The 19,580-nt window shown below is 40.0% G+C and overlaps 1 protein-coding gene across 2 annotated transcripts in view; it reads right to left on the reverse strand.

The window, feature by feature from the left end:
- Nucleotides 1-14,625, reverse strand: part of HTR3B (5-hydroxytryptamine receptor 3B) — a 41,388-nt gene extending 26,763 nt beyond the window's left edge. The window contains exons 1-2 of one of the 2 annotated variants that reach the window (XM_010372369.2): nucleotides 14,436-14,625; nucleotides 9,976-10,136 (exon numbers count right to left, since the gene is read on the reverse strand). In XM_010372369.2, the coding sequence (XP_010370671.1) occupies nucleotides 9,976-10,136; nucleotides 14,436-14,487 (213 nt within the window). In that variant the 5' untranslated portion in view covers nucleotides 14,488-14,625. Of the gene's footprint in view, nucleotides 1-9,975; nucleotides 10,148-13,707; nucleotides 13,716-14,435 lie in introns of those variants that run through there. The other variant, XM_030918745.1, reaches the window with a different exon arrangement.
- Between the last annotated feature and the right edge of the window lie 4,955 nt (nucleotides 14,626-19,580).

Genomic DNA, 19,580 nt, shown 5'->3' on the forward strand with positions numbered 1-19,580 from the left:
CCACCATGCCAGGCTTAGACCTTGTACTCTTAAGTTTCACATTTATTTTTTCATTGATTTAAATGGCTAATTCTCAGTCCAAAAAAAAAAATCAAAGATTCTGATTCACTGCTAGCACTAAGATAGTAACATAGAAAAACATCTCTATTAAAATAAATTGAAAATGAATCATTAAATTATTGTAACAGATTACCTTAAAATAATAACATCATTTTGTGAGTATACTTTGTATGTAAATGTAAAATTGAAGATAAAAGTAGCACAAAAGAAGTGGGAGCAGATACATGGAATTTTACTGTTGTAAGTTTCATACATTTTATGTGAAGTGTCAAAATATTAATTCTAAGTACACTGCAATAAGTTAATGATGAATATGGAAATTCCTAAGGCAAAGTCTAAAAAAAATACAAAGATGGATTGCTAAAAAGCTAATAGAGGAACTATAATCCAATATTTAAAATATTTTAAATATTTTATTATTTTTAATATTTACTAAAAATTTAAAAATTATGGAAAATAAAGTAGGATATGAGGAATAGAACCAAAAACAGATGAGACAACTAGAAAACAAATAGCAAGATGGTATTGGCAAATGAGCTAAACATTTCCACTAAAATGCATAGATTGGCTGGTCTTAGTGATTCATGCCTGTAATCCCAACACTTTCAGAGGCCGAGACAGGCAGATCACTTGAGGTCAACAGTTCAAGACCAGCCTGGTCAACATGGTGAAACCCCGTCTCTACTAAAAATACAGAAATTAGCCAGATGTGGTGGTGAGCACCTGTAATTCTAGCTGCTTGGGAGGCCGAGGCAGGAGAATCACTTGAACCCGGGAGGCAGAGGTTGCAGTGAGCTGAGATCATGCCACTGCAGTCCAGCCTGGGGGACAGAGTGAGACTATATTAAAAAAAAAAAAAAAAAAAATGCATAGATTGTCAGACTGGTAAAAAAACAAAAAAAGAGCCCTAATCTGGAATAATATTCAGCAACAAAAAGAAATGAACTATTGGTGTTCACAACGACACAGATGGACCATAAGGGAATTGTGCTAAAGGAAAAAAGCCAGTCTCAAAGGTAATATATTGTATGATTCCATTTCTATAATATTATCGAAATAGCCTAAAGATGGAGAGAAGATTAATGGTTGCCAGGGGTTAGGAGTCAGCAGAGAGAAAGGAATGTGGCTGTAAAGGAATAGCACCTGGGGGCCCTGTGGTGATGATCCAATTATGTACTTTGATTGTGGTGCTGATTACAAAAAGCTACACCTGTAATAAAATTACATAGCACTACACACACACACATGAGTACAGGTAAACTGGAGAAATTGGAGTAAGCTCTATAGAGTGTACCAGTGTTAATTTTCTAGTATTGACACTGTACTATATATATGCAAGATGTTACCAGTAGGAGAGATTGGGTGAAGTGTACACAGGGCCTGCCTATATATTTCTTTTCAGCATGTACCTAACTATATATTGTCTACAAGAAATGGCTTCAAATACAAAGGACATCAAATGACACAAATAGATTGAAAATAAAAGGATAGCCAAGAATATGCCATGTGGGAAGTCAGCATAAGAAAAACTTCATAAAAGGGAATATTATTGGAGATGAAGTGGAGCGTTTCATAACAGTAAAAGAATCTGTTTATTAAGAAGACTGGGCACAGTGGCTCATGCCTGTAATACCAGCACTTGGGGAGGCCAAGGTGGGCAGACTGCTTAAGCTCAGGAGTTAGAGACCAGGGTGGGCAACATGGCAAAACCCCATCTCTACCAAAAATACAAAAACCACCTGGGTGTGGTGGCATGTGCTTGTAGTCCCAGCTACTTGGGAGCCTGAGGCAGGAGAATTGTCTGAGCCCGGGAGGTTGAGGCTGCAGTGAGACACAGTCATGCCACTGCACTCCAGCCTGGATGACAGAGTAAAATATTGTCTCAAAAAAAAAAAAATATATATATATATATATGTATATGTATATGTCTAAATGTGTATGCACCTAATAACATAGCTTCAAAATACATGAAGCAAAAGTTGACAGAACCAAAGAGAGAAATAGACAAACTACAATCATAACTGGAGATTTTAACATCCCACTCCATGAAATTAATAAAACAACTAGAGGAAATAAAATAGAAGATTTCGGCCAGGTACAGTGGCTCACACCTGTAATCCCACTACTTTGGGAGGCCAAGGTGGGCAGATCACCTGAGGTCAGAGTTCAAGACCAGCCTGGCCAACATGGTGAAACCCCGTCTCTACTGAAAGTACAAAAATTAGCTGGGTGTGGTGGCAGGCACCTGTAATTCCAGCTACTAGGGAGGCTGAGGCAGGAGAATCACTTGAACCTGGGAGGCAGAGTTTGTAGTGAGCTGAGATCCTGCCTCTGCACTCCAGCCTGGGGGACAAGAATGAGACTTCATCTCAAAAAAAAAAGGATTGCAACACCACTATCAACCACATTTATTGAATTAATATTTATAGAGCAGTATAACATTCTGTTCAACATTGTACTGGAGGTCCTAGTCAGAGTAACAAGACACTAGAAGAAAACAAAGGTATAAAGATTGGAAAGAAAGAAGTAAAACCGTTTTTCCTCACAGACAACATGATTTTCTACACAGAAAATCTGAAAGAATCTTCCAAAAAAAAAGCCTCTTTTTTTTTTTTTTTTTTTTTTGAGACGGAGTCTCGCTCTGTCGCCCGGGCTGGAGTGCAGTGGCCGGATCTCAGCTCACTGCAAGCTCCGCCTCCCGGGTTCCCGCCATTCTCCTGCCTCAGCCTCCCGAGTAGCTGGGACTACAGGCGCCGCCATCTCGCCCGGCTAATTTTTTGTATTTTTTAAGTGGAGACGGGGTTTCACTGTGTTAGCCAGGATGGTCTCGACCTCCTGACCTTGTGATCCGCCCGCCTCGGCCTCCCAAAGTGCTGGGATTACAGGCTTGAGCCACCGCGCCCGGCCAAAAAAAAGCCTCTTAAACGAAAAAGAGATGTCAGGGTCACAGACTCCCAAACCAATATATAGAAATCAACTGTGTTTTTGTATGCTAGCAACAAACAACTAGATTCAAATTTAAAATACCATTTATAATAACAAAAATGTGAAATACTTAGGATAAATTTAACCAAATGTATGCAAAACACTAAAAATGATGAAACATTAATAAAAGAAGTTAAAGAACTAAACAGAGAGATACACTGCATGTATGGACTGGATAACTCAATATTGTTAAGACGTCAATTCTCCTCAAATTTATCTACAGATTCAATGCAGTACCAATCAAAATTCCAGCAGTTTTTAAAAATAGACATTGATGAGTCAACTCTAAGTTTATATAGAAATGCAAACAACCTAGAAAAGTTAAAACAATTTTTAAAAAGAAGAATAAGATTAGAAGTTCACATTATCTTATTTCAAGACTTCCACAATGCTACAGTAATCAAAACAGTAGAAAGACAAACATCCAGATTAGTTGAATAGAAGAGTCTAGAAATAAGCTCAGAGTACATAAATAACTCTTGTAACCTGATAATAAAATAATAAACAACCGAACTTTACAAATAAATAAAAGATTTGAGCAGACATATTACCGAAGATATACAGTTGGCAATTGGCAAATAAGCACGTGAAAAAATGTTCAACATGCTCAAATGTTAGGGAAATAAAAATTAAAAACTACATTGAGATACTACTGCAAACCTACTACAACGGTTAAAATTTTAAAGATTGGGCCCTGCGCCGTTGCTCATGCCTGTAATCCTACCACTTCAGAAGCTCAAGGCAGGTAGATCACCTGAGGTCAGGAGTTCAAGACCAGCCTGACCAACATGGCGAAACCATCTCTACTAAAAGTACCAAAATTAGCTGGGCATGGTGGTGAGTGCCTGTAACCCCAGCTACTCAGGAGGCTGAGGCAGGGGAACCACTTGAACCCAGGAGACAGAGGTTGCAGTGAGCCAAGATCACACCACTGCACTCCAGCCTGGGCGACAAGAGCAAGACTCTGTCTAAAGAAAAAAAAAAAAAATTAAAGATTGACAATGTCAAGGAGTAATGATTATGTGGAGAAACTGAAGCTCTCACACATTGTGAGTGACATGCAAAATGATAACAGCCACTTTGGAAAACAGCTGGATAGTTTCTTATAAAATTAAACAGACCCATCATACAAGTAACCAATACTATACCTAAGCATGTATCCAAGAGAAAGAAAAACATATGCAAATGTTTATAGTGGCCTTATTCATAATTGCCCCCAAATGGAAACAATTCGTGTGTCCAACAACTGGTAAACAGATAAATTGTAGTGCATCTGTACAATAAAATACTACTACTGAGTTATGCAATGATATGGATAAATCTCAAAGGCATTATGCTAAGTGAAAGAAGTCATGCACAAAAGGTAAAATAACATATAATTCAATTTATATAATATTCTGTATAAGCCAAAACTAGAGGGGAAAAAAAATCAGATTACTGGGTCCCAGAGACTCTGTCTGTCTCTTGCCTCTGTCTCAGAAACACAAAGAAAGTAAGTAGAAGAAAAGAAATATGTAAAGATATCTAAAGAGCATGGGAGGTTGAGGCTGCAGTGAGCCATGATCACGCCACTGCACTCCAGCCTAAGTAACAGAGTGAGACCCTGTCTCAAAGCAAAATAAAACAAAACAAACACACACAAAAAATGACAAAGCCCAAAGTTGGTTCTTTGAAAAAAATGAAATTGGTAAAACTATGACAAGATGAGTCAAGGGAAAATATGAGAAAACACAAATTACCAATATGAGACACAAAAGCCATATCACTAGAGATCCTATGGGCATGAAAATAATAGAAAAAAAATGAACAACTAAGTCAATAAATTTGACGAACTGGATGAAAGAGACAAATTCCTTAAAAATACAAATTAACAAAACGGACACAAGAAAAAATTGAATATGTGTAAATAAAGTTGAATTTGCATTTGACTACCTTCCCACAAAGAAAGCGCCAGACCCCTGTAATTTTACTCATAAATTCTATCAGACATTAAGGAAGAAAAAATATTCACATTACACAACGCCTTCAGAAAACTGAGAAGGAAACAATTCTCAACAATTCTGTTTTAGAAGGCCAACACAATCCTGATACCAAAACCAGATGAGAAGACTGGAGTCTAATGCCCCTCATCAACAAACATGTAATATATATTAATTAGAAAATAAAATTCAATACAAAAATTAGCCAGGTGTGGTGGTACACACCTAGAATCTCAGCTACTTGGGAGGCTGACGCATGAGAATCGCCTGAAACTAGGAGGTGGAGGTGGCAGTGAGCTGAGATTGTACCCTGGACTCCAGCCTGGGTGACAGAGCAAGACTGTCTTAAAAAAACAAAATTAATTTAATTTAATTTTTAAAACTTAAAAATCTTTAAAAATTTAAAAAACAGTTCATTAAAATGGACTCATTCTCAGCAAACTATCGCAGGAACAGAAAACCAAACACTGCATGTTCTCACTTATAGGTGGGAATTGAACAATGAGATCACTTGGACTCAGAAAGGGGAACATCACACACCGGGGCCTACTATGGGAGGCGGGGGGGAGGGATGGCATTGGGAGTTATACCTGATGTAAATGACGAGTTGATGGGTGCTGACAAGTTGATGGGTGCAGCACACCAACATGGCACAAGTATACATATGTAAAAAACTTGCACGTTGTGCACATGTGCCCTAGAACTTAAAGTATAATAAAAAAAAATTTTTAATTAAAAAAAATTTTAAAAACAGTTCATTAAAATGGACTCTGTCACAGTCCATTTTTTGTTCCTATATCTGAAAACCTGAGACTGTGTAATTTATTTTTAAAAAATTATTTTTTGCAGTTCTGGAGGCTGAAAAGTTCAAGCTCAAGGAGCTGCATCTGATGAGGGCCTCCTCACTGCATCATAACATGGAGGAGGGCATCTCACAGCCAGAGGTCAAGAGCATGTCAGGTCAGCTTTCTCCTCCTCTTCTTATATAGCCACCATCCTAATTAAGAGCATCAAGAGCATGTCAGGTCAGCTTTCTCCTCCTCTTCTTATATAGCCACCATCCTAATTACCTTCAAAGGTAATCTCACCTCCAAATACCATCAACATATGAATTTGCAGATGAAATTTTGGAGGCCGGGTGTGGTGGCTTACGCCTGTAATCCCAGCACTTTGGGAGGCCAAGGCAGGTGGATCACCTGAGGTCAGGAGTTTGAGACCAGCCTGGCCAACATGGCGAAACCCTTGTCTCTACCAAAAATAGAAAAATTAGCCAGGTGTGATGGCACATGCCTGTAGTCCCAGCTACTCAGGAGGCTGAGGCTGGAGAATCACTTGAACCCGGGAGGCGGAGGTTATGATGAGCCGAGATTGCGTCATTGCACTCCAGCCCGGGTGACAGAGAGAGATGTTGTCTAAAAATAAAAAATTAAAAAAAAAAAAAAAAGGCCAAGCATGGTGGCTCACACCTGTAATCCCAGCACTTTGGGAGGCCGAGGTGGGCGGATCACCTGAGGTCAGGAGCTTGAGACCAGCCTGGTCAACATGGTGACACTCCGTCTCTACTAAAAATACAAAAATTAAAAATTAGCTGGGCATGGTGGCAGGCGCCTGTAATCCCAGCTACTCGGGAGGCTGAGGCAGCACAATCGCTTGAACCCCGGAGGTGGAGGTTGCAGTGAGCTGAGATCGTGCCATTGCACTCCAGCCTGGGGGACAAGAGCAAGACTTTGTCTCAAAAAAAAAAAAAAAGAAAAGAAAAGAAAGAAAGAAATTTTGGGGACACATTCGAACCATAACAAACATCAGCAAATTTGAAACTTTCTATTCATTGTAAGACCCATTAAGAAAGTGAATAGCCAAGACACAGACTGGGAATAAACATTTATTATATAATATGTGTATGTATTATATAATTATTATATTATATGTTATTATAATAATGATATAACTACATATTATATAATAATATAGGAGGTAATATGTATAATACAATACATATCTAACAAAAGACTTGTGCCCAGAATGTATAGATAGCTCCTATAAATCTATAATAATATTAAAAAACAAAAAACCATGACCCAATTTTAAAAATAAGAGAAGGCTTAAATGGGCACTTCACAAAGAAAGATCTATAAGTAGTCAATAAACACATGAAAAAGAGCTCAGAATCATTAGTCATTAGGGAAATTTTAATAAAACCTCAATGAAATTCTAGTCATTTACCAGAATGACTAAAATTAAAAAGACGGGTAACACTAAATGTTGGTGGGTATGTGTAGCAATAGGAACTCTCATAGCTTACTGGTGGAAGTGTAAAATGCACAACCACTTTGCAAATCAGTATGGCAGTTTCTCACTAAGTGTACACCATCCTGTGACCCAGTCATAGAACTTCTAGGTTTTACTTAAAAGAAATAGAAACATATACACAAAAAGACTTGTACAAGAAAATTCTTAGCAGCTTTATTCGTACTATCCTAAAATTAGAAACAACCCAAATGCCTGTCAATAGGAGAATGGATAAACAAATCATGATATAGCCATAACTGAATACTACTTATTAAGAAAAAGAAATAAACTACTGATACACACAACAGCACAAGTGAACCTCAAAATGCCAAGTGAAAAAGTGCGCCGAGTGTAAAAGCCAGACACAATCGAATACCCACAATAAAATTGAATTCACATGGAGTTCTACAACCGGCAAAACTAATTACTGCTGAAAGAAATAATCAGAAGAGTATTTGTCTCTGTGGGTGAAGAGGATGGGGATGGACTAGGAAGGGAATAAGGGACCTTTTAGGGTATCTTTGGTATCTTGATAGAGATATGGGTTACATGGCCGGGCGCAGTGACTCACGCCTGTAATCTCAGCACTTTTGGGAGGCTGAGGTGGCCGGATCACTCGAGGTCGGGAGTTCAACACCAGACTGGCCAACATGATGGAACCCTGTCTCTACTAAAAAATATAAAAATGAGCTGGGTGTGGTGGCAGGTACCTGTAATCCCAGCTACTCAGGAGGATAAGGCAGGAGAATGGCTTGACCCCAGGAGGCAGAGGTTGCAGTGAGCCAAGATGGAGCCACTGCACTCCAGCCTGGGCAACAGAGTGAGACTCCATCTCAAAAAATAAATAAATAGCTGGGCATGGTGGCTCACACCTGTAATCCCAGCACTTTGGGAGGCCAAGGCGGGCAGATCATTTGAGGTCAGGAGTTCGAGACTAGTCTGACCAACATAGTGAAACCCCATCTCTACTAAAATACAAAATTAGTTGGGCGTGGTGGTGCATGCTTGTAATCCCAGCTACTCAGGAGGCTGAGGCAGGAGAATCCCTTGAACCCGGGAGGCAGAGGTTGCAGTGAGCTGAGATCGTGCCACTGCACTCCAGCCTGGGTGACAGAGCCAGATTCTGTCTCAAAATAAATAAATAAATAAATAAATAAATAAATAAATAAATAAATGTATGTATGTTATATGGGTATACGTAATTAGCAACACTCGTCAGCTTGTACACTTAAGATCTGTGTATTTCCATGTATGTATATTTTACCTCAATTAGAAAACAATTTTTGAGAAGTAAATGGAAAAAACAATGATTAAGTTACTTTAACAAAACAAGCTCAGTAAAGTCTGTTTTTAAGAGAAATCACTGGGCGCGGTGGCTCACGCCTGTAATTCCAGCACTTTGGGAGGCCAAGGTAGGAGGATCACTTGAGGTCAGGAGTTCGAAACCAGCCTGACCAACAGGTGAAACTCCGTCTCTACTAAAAATACAAAAATTAGCCAGGTGTGGTGGCACATGCCTGTAATCCCAGCTACTAGGGAGGCTAAGGCAGGAGAATCGCTTGAACCTGGGAGGCAAAGGTTGCAGTGAGCCGAGATCGTGCCATTGGACTCCAGCCTGGGCGACAAAGAGAGAATCCGTCTCAAAAAAAAAAAAAAAAAAAAGGGGGGGGGGAGAGTGAAATCAAAATGACTCTGGAACCAATTGAAATAGAAGATTTTGTAATTAGAAAAAAGGAGGAAGAGGTAGGGGTGCTAACCATCAGGACCATTGCTTGCTGATGGCTTCCTAAGAACTCTGACAACTACTTTACAGGGTTCATTTCATTCCCACAGCCTATCTTTCAGATATAAGAGAAAAAGGATGCTTTAATAAACAAATTCTCCCCAACATCCTTAGCAAATGCTTTAGATGCAAAAGCCCCCTAATGAATTCAAGATAACAAGGCATTTTTCTCTCTTTTAAATTTCAAGCAATAAGTAGTGAATCTCCTCTTAAATCTGTTATTATCATTAACAAATGTGAACCACAGGATAAAATACCTATTACTATTTTTGGTTTCAGCAATATTCATACAATATGTACTGTGATCTATAACCACTATATATTTACATATATATATATATATATTTTTTTTTTTTTTTTTTGGAGACAAGGTCTGGCTCTGCCACCCAGGCTGCAGTGCAGTGGCATGATCATGGCTCACTGCTGCCTCAACCTTCCAAGCTCAAGCTATCCTCCCTCTTCAGCCTCTTGAGTAGCTGGGACTACAGATATGCACCACCACGCCTGGCCAGTTTGTGTATTTTATGCACAGACAGGGTTTCACCATGCTGCCTAGCCTGGTCTCCAACTGGTGTGCTCAAGTGATCTGCCTACCTTGGCCTCCCAATGTGCTAGGATTAAGGCATGAGCCACCACACCCAGTTTCACATTTCTTAAAACATCTTAATTCCATGATCTAGACGATTTGCCCTTCACAGTGTCTACTGGGGACTAGAAAGCATGATCTGCCTAATGAATATTTTACCTAACTGCTAAAATGAATCTGGCACAACTTCCCTGCCAGTTCAACTACAGTCTCGAAAATATGACCTCTCCTAGGCTCCTGCATGTCTTTTAAAAGACGTTAACAAGAATAGGAAGGGGCAAGATGGTCCTTACCACATCCAATATAGCATGGACAAACAGGTCCAGGTAGACTGTGGTGGCCTTGGTCCAGTTGTAAACTGGCCTCACTTCTTTATGATATTTCTGTAATAGTTGCTTGCTGAGATGATACACAGCAGAATCCCGGGGATGATGTGTATCTGTGGCTAGAATTCCTGGAAAGAAACTATCATTGTGAAGATAAAGTAAGAGGGGCTTGGTTTCCTTAGGAGGTTTCAGACTGTTCAGGACTCGGTGGCTGTTACTAGAATATAGCTTTCAGCTCGCCAAATTCTGCATCAATTCACAGCCAGTTGGTGCGGCCTTTGGCAAACGCTTAAAGTAAGCTGATGGCCTAGGTGCCCAATGGAGAAATCTCATTGTAAAAACAAGTAAATCAGCGCCATCTCCAAGTCTGCAAAACTGTACCTACAATTTCATTTTACAACAGGCCTGCGTTTTGGAGACAGAATAATTTCTTTATTCCTGTATCATCCTCTCCTAGCATCTAGAAAAAAACCACCTACACACTTAGCCAAAACTTAACTCCCGCCTTGGTTTTTCTCTTGATTTTTCATTTGTAATTCAAAAATTCGATGGAAAGATCTAGCAAAAAAAACCTGAACAAACCCATCAACCCCAAAAACTTGTATGGATTTCTAGATAATGGGATTAACGGGAGCCCAAATTTGTACTTTTCTCCTCAAAAATCTCTTTTCTCATTTCATCTGTCCCTAAATAAAATGCACTTGTCAGAAAATGAGATCTTTGTTTTGAGAAAATTCTCTCTGGTTCCAGGGAACAACCATTTCTTCTGACCCAAAAATCTTGATTTGCAGAGGAGCTGTGATTGGTGTCGAGGCCAGGGAGGCCAGAGGAAGGGAAGCAAGAGAAATGAGCACCAGCAATGGGAAGTGACAAATTTGTGAGGGCTTTCTCTGAATTGCAGAAAGATATTTTGTTCACAAGCTTTGCCAGCCCTTAGGGGATTCAATGCTTCACTCAGTCATTGGACCGAAGCAAATTGTACACCTCCTGACAAAGTGCGTGAGTGAAATCTCTCTGTAGTGTCCTGCGTGTGAATTTGCCTGGGCTCTCAGTGGTTTTGATGGTTATTTTGATGAGCTGCCGAAGGTATGAGGGATCCAGCAGGAAACTGTAAATGAGATCGCTTCTCCCTGTGCGACAATCCTGTTTATACCCATTTCTTTATGAATGATGTCATGTCACTTGCCGCCACAGGCAGCAATTTCTATGATTTAACAATGTCAGTGTGACCAAAATGCTAACAAAAATGCTGGAGGTGCAATGCCAGACTCCTTGTGGACAGTTCTGTATACACTTTCATTACCGTCGGAACTGGGAATCTAATGAGCATTTTAACTTCCTAACTATTCACCCAAGAAGATGCCTAAAATGGCGTTAGCTATTCAGGCGTGCAGGACTAAGGTGGGTGGCTTGCATCAGACATCATTTGTAGGGTTTTTGTGAGCTGTTATTGTCAAAAAGTGTGCTGTGAATCTCTCTACCTGAGAACATTTCTTGCTGGTATACCCCAGGGGAGGGAAGTCGGGAGCACAAAGCAAAGCTGGCCCAGTGCTTTTCCTGCCAACTTTGCTGTGGGCAGCTTCACGTTTACCTCGCTTGGAAGCTCCCAATTCAAGTCTCAGTTGGGGAAACACCGAAATGAGCATGTTTCAATACAGGAAACTACCTGAGACAGCATTAAAACATAATTCTGTATGTGGTCCCCGCACCGTCTGCTCACAAAGACTCAAATTCCCCTCTGTGATCTTGTCTAGGAACCAATCCACAGGTTCCCTATGGATAAACCCATGTTTTCTAGAATGGGTCAAAGTCTTGGTTAAAAAGAGAAAGTTCTGGAAGCTAGGACTAGGAACAAAAGAGAATCAAGCACTGAAAGGAGAAAAATAATAAGCAAATGGAAACGTGTTTAAATAAACCAAAAGGGGAAAGAGTTCTTTGTTTAAGATGGGAAGAAATAATAAATTACATTTCTACTATGAATGCAAATTTGCCTGAGGAGAAAGATCAATTACAGGAGAGAGATTAAGGATTTAAGTGACCATTAATTAACAGTAAATTATGCCCCTTGAAAGCTAATGTGACATTCACACAAGCACTAAATGACTCACAGTTCAGTGATGTTTCAACAAGACACTGATGGAAGCTATCAACAGACCCAGAAAAGATTCCTCGCCAAAACTGCCTTCTTGAATGCTAATAATCACCTTCAAATAATTCACTTGTAAGATTTCTGGAAAGTAGAATGTGTTAGGGACTGACCTATGAAGCACTTGTAGGTGAAGAGAGATTGAAAAAGAAGAAGATAAGAACACAATACAATTATTCCTTTGTTTTCCTTGTTTTAATGACTTACTCTCCCATGCACCTATCTTAAAGTGTTCAGGGCACTTTGATGGAAAGCGCCATTCTTGCTTTAGTTGCTATGTATCTCTAGGATTTTAAGAGAGTTACACATATATCTGAGAGGTTTAAAAGGAAATGAGATTTATGTATTGAATTCCAAACACTGATTGAATACTGACTGTATGCCAGGCACCAGGCTAAGCCCTCACATGAATGATCCCCTTCAACGTTCCCAACAAACTTATGAAACAGGTACTCTACAGATCTATGAGAAGTGCACTATTACTGCAGGTGAGGGACTATTGACATAGTGAGGTTAGCACTGCCCAAGGTCATGAAGCTTGCAAGCGAAGGGAGTGATATTTACATATAGCTGGACTGGTTTTGAAGCCCAAGCTCTTGATCATGACACTACATGATTAAGTGTAACCTGGCTCCTTCAGAATATTAGGAACAACAGCAAGTAACCTTTCAGAAAGAAGACTGACATGTTGTGTGGAGTATATTATTGGACAGAAATAGCCAGTGGTATTTTCTGTAAGTGTTTTCAGGTTAATAATATCTTACATTTGCATTGCACCTTACAATTTAACAATGCTGTCTTATTTGATTGTCATGAATACCCAAAATAAAGTTAACTTACAGGAAACTGAGTCTCTAAGAGATTAATTGACTTCCCAGGGTTACGTGGCTGGTGAGCATTGAAGCAGGAATTAGCTGGCTCTCCTTGTTCAGGCCTCCTTCTATACCAACACACTGCCCCCTGGGATTGGTTCAGTGCTCTTACATTTGCAAATTATCTTGATTTGTAAATACAGTAAAATATGTAAAGTAAATATAGTAAAACCCAGGTAAAATTCCACAGGGCAGATCTTTCTGCAACAAGTATCCTCGGAATGATTTATAGTAAAGCACTGGTTGTCAGGCACTATTAAAACACTTATTTCTGCTACATTTAGAACAAAATCATGCATAATAGAAAACATTAGAGAGGATATTGTTAAGAACTTAGTCTGTTTTCTTACCTTCATTTTTCTATTTTATCTTAGTTTAACGCTCACAATTATTTTCTGCTAAGAAACCCATTTGGCATTTAATGACATTTCCTCTGTTTTTATTTTTTACCATTAAGATATGCTTTTATCCTTTATGTTCAACATCCAAGATTTTTATACTTTACTGATAAGTGGCTATTTTTCTTCTCTACCCAATAAAAGAATCATTTCCAGCTTCCTGGCTACCAAATTTCTAACTCATCTCTGTAATTGACTCATTCCACTTCCAGTTACATTCTAAAACTTCAGAATTCAGATATGAGCTCTAGGAGAAACTCAAGAAAGCGGGGTATTGCTAAACACCACCATAATCATAAATTCTTGATTTGTGCACGTGTACTAAGAATCAATTGTATCCTAACTAAAATGATTCAATTCAATAGAGTTAATACTGGTGCCATGGAAGCATAGTTCTAGAAATTAGAAAAAAAAATTAACTTCTAAATTACTTTTAAGAGGAATTGTAAATTCAAAACTTGCAAGTTTACAGTGCCTGTCTTTAGAGATATACTCATCACCTACATAGATTTTGTAAGGCGAGATGTTAAGGCCTCTAATACCAAAATTGATATACCTATGTCTTGTAGCTATGAAAAATCTAACGGCCTTTTTCTCTGGGCTGCTAACAGCTGATAATGAAGCCAAGACTATTTTGGATAATAAAAACATATTATCCACACATAAGAGCAAATCTGAAAAAGAATGCCCCAAACTCTCAATCAAGCTGTAGAGAGCTTGATTCTAGAGAAGCAGAGATTTATCAAGCAATTATAACATTTCAGAGCATACTTTCAGCTACGTGTAAAAAGCCCCACAGTCTAATGCTGTATGTGTGTGTATTTGCAATCATAGGAACAAAGTCAGAAACAAATCATTGTTTTCAATGTAGCTTCACAGGACTGGCATTTTACAGATGATGAATAAAAGCAAACACGCCTGAGAAGTTCTGCGGCACAGTGTACAAAAATGTTGTCTCTATCTTCTGAGAGTTAATCCTTAATGCCTAGTAAAATCATGAAAAGGACTCACCTGCAGCCACCAGGATGCAGGCCCACAGGGGAGCCATCACGCTTGCCAACATTCCTAGGCAGATCCTAAAAAGGAGCAACGCAAACTTGCCTACCAGATGGAATGCCGCTCAATTTTTCCTAACAGGGTTCCTCTCCACTCTGTTCTCCTCCTTCTCCATTTGCCAGTTGATGCTATCCTCACTGGTGCTACTTTGTAAACACTCAGTGGGACAAAAGGCAATGCCAGCACCATGCAAATGTTTTGGAATTGATGCCATGATGAAATCCCTTAACTTCTCCCTTTGGTTCTGCCCCAGGATCAAACTGTGGCTAACATTTCCATTTTCCTGACAGGAGATAGCTAAGTGAATAATGTAATCTAAGAGGAGCCCCTAAGGAGAGGAAATTCCACACTAATATGATTTCCTTTACAGCCTTTACCTAAGGCAGTGCTCTTGCTGACATTCAGGACACTAATTTCATTAATAATTGAAATCCAAATAGCTGTTCTAAATCAGACTTATGCAGTAACATCTTCAGCATTTGACAATGGTTCTTGGGCTCTTGAATTACACAAGACTAATGGAAACCTGGTATTGTCTAATGAAGAACAACTGCAAACAATGCAGTGGAAAAGTGCTTTTTGTTTTTCCTAAGCCCCGTTAATTAAAAGAAACATTGATTTTTGATAAACAGGAGGGCTTCTCAAATTTTCATTGTTCACAATTCACAAAGTAACCTTCTAGAAAGGATGCTTCTAGGCTTATTAAAGATTAAAACTATTAAAGTTCAACATCATTTAATAAAAGTTTTTTTTCACTTTCTGATTGAATACCCATTCATTCTTCATTACTAAGGAAAAAGGTGCATAATTCTATACAATAACACTATTTTCCATTTCTAGACCCCCCCCAAAATGCTCTAGAAAGAAAAAGATACCATTTCCAACATCTGCCTGCTTTTTTATTAAAAATGAGATTATAGAGGCAAATTTTGATGTAAATTTTCACTGAGCCAAATGAAGGGGAGAAAGTATATATTTGATTCCAAATCTCCTCATCACTCAGTCCCTTGTTTAGAGTCCATGAAGTGCTCCACCTAATTTTCATCTACCAATAAAATGTAGCCTAATTGCTTTCCTATCATTGGTGAAGGGAGCAGTATATATAGAAAGAGAGAAAACTAGGATAACCCTGTGGTGTTGACTTGGTTTCGGAGGTATCAGTGTGAACCCATGGTTTTCAGTACATTCGCTAAATACATAAATAAATGCAAATAAGCTGGGCACGGTGGCTCACGCCTGCAATCCCAGCACTTTGGAAGGCCGAGGCCAGTGGATCACTTGAGGTCAGGAGTTTGAGACAAGTCTGACCAACATGGTGAAACCCCATCGCTACTAAAACTACAAAAATTAGCCGGGCATGGTGGCACGTGCCTGTAATCTCAGCTACTCGGGAGGCTAGGCAGGAGAATTGTTTGAACTGGGAGGCGGAAGTTGCCATAAACCAAGATGGCGCCACTGCACTCCAGCCTGGGAGACAGAGGGAGACTCTGTCTCAAAAAAAAATAAAAAAAAAAAAAAAAAAAAGGAAAAGAAAAGAAATAAATACAAATGTAATGTGCGTTTACACATGTTCATATACATATATTCCCTAGCTCTGTCCACTTAGCAGCCTAGGAGAATGACACCCTGATAGTAACAAGCTCACCTAGCATCCATAGCTCTTCTGGTATAGTCTTGCCCAAAATTCATAACTTGAATCTATTCAGGAGGAAACACCAGATCAGACAATGCTGTACTGTGGGACAAACAAAACAGCAGGCATTTTCAAACGTGCCAAGGTGAACCAGGCGCAATGGCTTACACCTGTAATCCCAGTACTTTGGGAGGCTGACGTGAGAGGACTGCTTGAGCCCAGGAGTTTGAGACCAGCCTAGGCTACATAAGGATACCCTGTCTCCACACAAAAAAATAAAAAATTAGTTAATGTGGTGGCATACTCCTGTAGTCCCAGCTACTTGGGAGGCTGAGGCAGGAGGATCACTTGAGCTCAGGAGATAGAGGCTACAGTGAGCTGTTGTGCCACTGCACTCCAGCTGGGCAATAGAGGTAGACCCTGTCTCAAAAACAAAAGCACATACACACACAAAGTGCCAAGGTTATAAAATTTAAAGAAAGACTGAGAGAAACCTATCAAACAAAGGAGACTAAAGAGACACAAGTGCGATATCTGATTCTGAATTGGATCCTTTTGTTATAAAGAACATTTTGGGAAGAATTGAAACTCGAATGAGGTATGTGGATTAGATGGTAGTAATGTGGCAATGTGGCAATTGGTCTCCTGATTTTAATTGTATCGATATTATGCAAAGAATGTCCTTGTTTGTAAGACCAGCACACTAAGTACTCAAGAATTGAAGGAAGATCATACACAGTGACTCATGCCTGTAATCTCAACACTCTAGGAGACCTAGGTGGGTGGATCACCTGAAGCCAGGAGTTCAAGGCCAGCCTGGCCAATATGGTAAAACCCTGTCTCTACTAAAAATACAAAAATTAGCTGGGCACAGTGGCACACGCCTGTAATTCCAGCTACTCGGGAGGCTGAGGCATGAGAATCGTGTGAACCCAGAAGGCAGAGGTTGCCATGAGCCAAGATCATGCCACTGCTCTTCAGCCTGGGCGACAGAATGAGACTCTGTCTCAAAGAAAAAAAAAAAAAAATAAGGCACATCATGTTGCTAACTTATTCTCAAATGATTGTGGGGGTCTGGGGGAATTCTTTCTACTATCCCTCCACTTCTGCTATACATTTGAAAATATTTCAGAAGAATGAGAAATTTAAATGCAACTTGGTGGAGGAACTTTGGTACACAGTTATGGAAAGTTTATCTGAGAAATACCCTTTAGAGAGGGTGAGCAGATAAATGGGGCTTCATTAAGAGACAAGATCATAGAGGACTGATCTGGCCCTCAAAGTCTCAGCTCTTCCTATCAGTTCTTTGAATTGTCAGTTTCTACTTATGGAATGAATTAGGACAAGAGAAAGGCAAGCTACAGGCAACATAGCTACGTAGGTAGCACTTTTTATGGGAAAGCAATGCAGAAGCATCCCTTTATGCAAAGGTTTAATTGAGGTGACGATGGATATTGCATTCTTGCCACGTATTTTAGTAAGCTATGACTCTAAGTCAAACCTTCTGGGGACATGCTTCCCTCCCTTTTCTTTGCACTTTCTCATATCCCCATCTGTTACTGGAAGGCCACTGCTAATGATGTGTAATACAGGTACATTATGACTTTGATTAGCTAACTTAACAACAGTCTAGTAATCCCGCCCATTATGGCTCTTTACTGGCTGATGAATTATGTCAAGATGGGAATGATTTTGTGTGAGTGACTTGTCTTCAAAGTAGTTTATATACAATGCTTCCTGATCTTTCCTTGACAGCCTTGCTCTGTACTGTCAGCTGGCTTAGATCTTTCTTTTTCTAAACTTAGTGCCCTGTCTGGACTTTGTTTACTCAGTACTTTTAGCTCTTTTTTTTTTTTTTTTCTTTCAAGAGGCAGGGTCTCACTCTGTCACCCAGGCTGGAATGCAGTGGTGTGATCATGGCTCACTGTAGCCTCCATCTCCCAGCATCAAGCAATCCTCCCACCCCAGCCTCCCATAGCTGGGGGTATATGTGTGTGCCACCACAACCTGGCTAATTTTTTCTCTTTTTAGTAGGGTTGAGGGCTCAGTATGTTGCCCAGCCTGGTCTTGATCTCCTGAGCTCAAGTGATCCTCCCGCCTTGGCCTTCCCAGTAGCTAGGAATATAGGCATGCACCACCATACCCGGCTAATACTCGGTAATTTTAGGTTTGGTATTGCTCCTCTCCCCACCCTTTAATGTTTCATGAAAATGGTGTCTCCTCACTATTCTTACATACAGCATTTTTCAGCCACTAATATGGTTTGGATCTATGTCCCCACCCAAACTCATCTCAAATTTCAATCCCCATGTGTCAGAGGAGAGGCCTGGTGAGAGGTTATTGGATCATGAGGGCAGATTTCCCCCTTGCTGTTCTCATGATAGTGAGTTCTCATGAGATCTGATGGTTTAAAAGTGTGGTGCTTCCCGCTTCTCTCTCTCTCTCCTCCCTTCCTTGGAAGATATTGCCTTGCTTCCCCTTCCCCTTCCACTATGATTGTAAGTTTCCTGAGGCCTTCCCAGCCATGCAGAGCTATGGGTCAGTTAAACTACTTTCTTTAAATTACCCAGTCTCGTGAATCACCTGAGGTCAGGAGATCGAGACCAGCCTGACCAACATGGTGAAACCCCATCTCTACTAAAAATACAAAATTAGCAGGCCATGGTGGCCCATGCCTGTAATCCCAGCTACTCAGGAGGCTGAGGCAGGAGAATCGCTTGAACCCGGAAGACAGAGGTTTCAGTGAGCCAAGATCGTGCCATTGTACTCCAGCCTGGGCAACAAGAGCAAAACTCTGTCTCAAAAAATAAAATAAAATAAAATAAAATAAAATAAAATAAAATACCCAGTTTCAGGTATGCCTGTATAGCGGTGTGAGAACAGACTAATACATCCACCCAGAGAAAGCTTTTTACCTGCATTGTTTCTGCTAATTCCCCAGACATCATCCTTGGAAGGATGAGTGTGGGGGTGAGTTTCATTCCAGCTTTTCCAGCAGATTAGTATATTTAAGTCAAAATTTGGAATCATGAGGGGCTAGGCATTTGGACTTCTTTTTTTTTTTTTTGAGATGGAGTCTCGCACTGTTGTCCAGGCTGGAGTGCAGTGATGTGATCTCAGCTCACTGCAACCTCCGCCTCCCAAGTTCAAGTGATTCTCCTGCCTCAGCCTCCCAAGTAGCTGGGACTACAGATGCGTGCCACCACATCCAGCTAATTTTTTATTTTTAGTAGAGACAAGGTTTCACCAGGCTAGTCTCGAACTCCTGACGTCAGGTGATCCACCCACCTTGGCCTCCCTAAGTTTTGAGATTACAGGTGCAAGCCACCTCACCCAACAGTATTTGAACTTCTTAAGTAGCATTACTTGGGTAAAGGAAACAAAGACATACTCTGGGATTTGAATCTGCGATTCTCTTACAGAAGTTCAGGCCAAGCCTATCATTAAGAAAGTACCTGAAAATATTT

This window comes from Rhinopithecus roxellana, chromosome 15, assembly GCF_007565055.1.
Source record: "Rhinopithecus roxellana isolate Shanxi Qingling chromosome 15, ASM756505v1, whole genome shotgun sequence".
Classification (NCBI taxonomy): Eukaryota; Metazoa; Chordata; class Mammalia; order Primates; family Cercopithecidae; genus Rhinopithecus; species Rhinopithecus roxellana.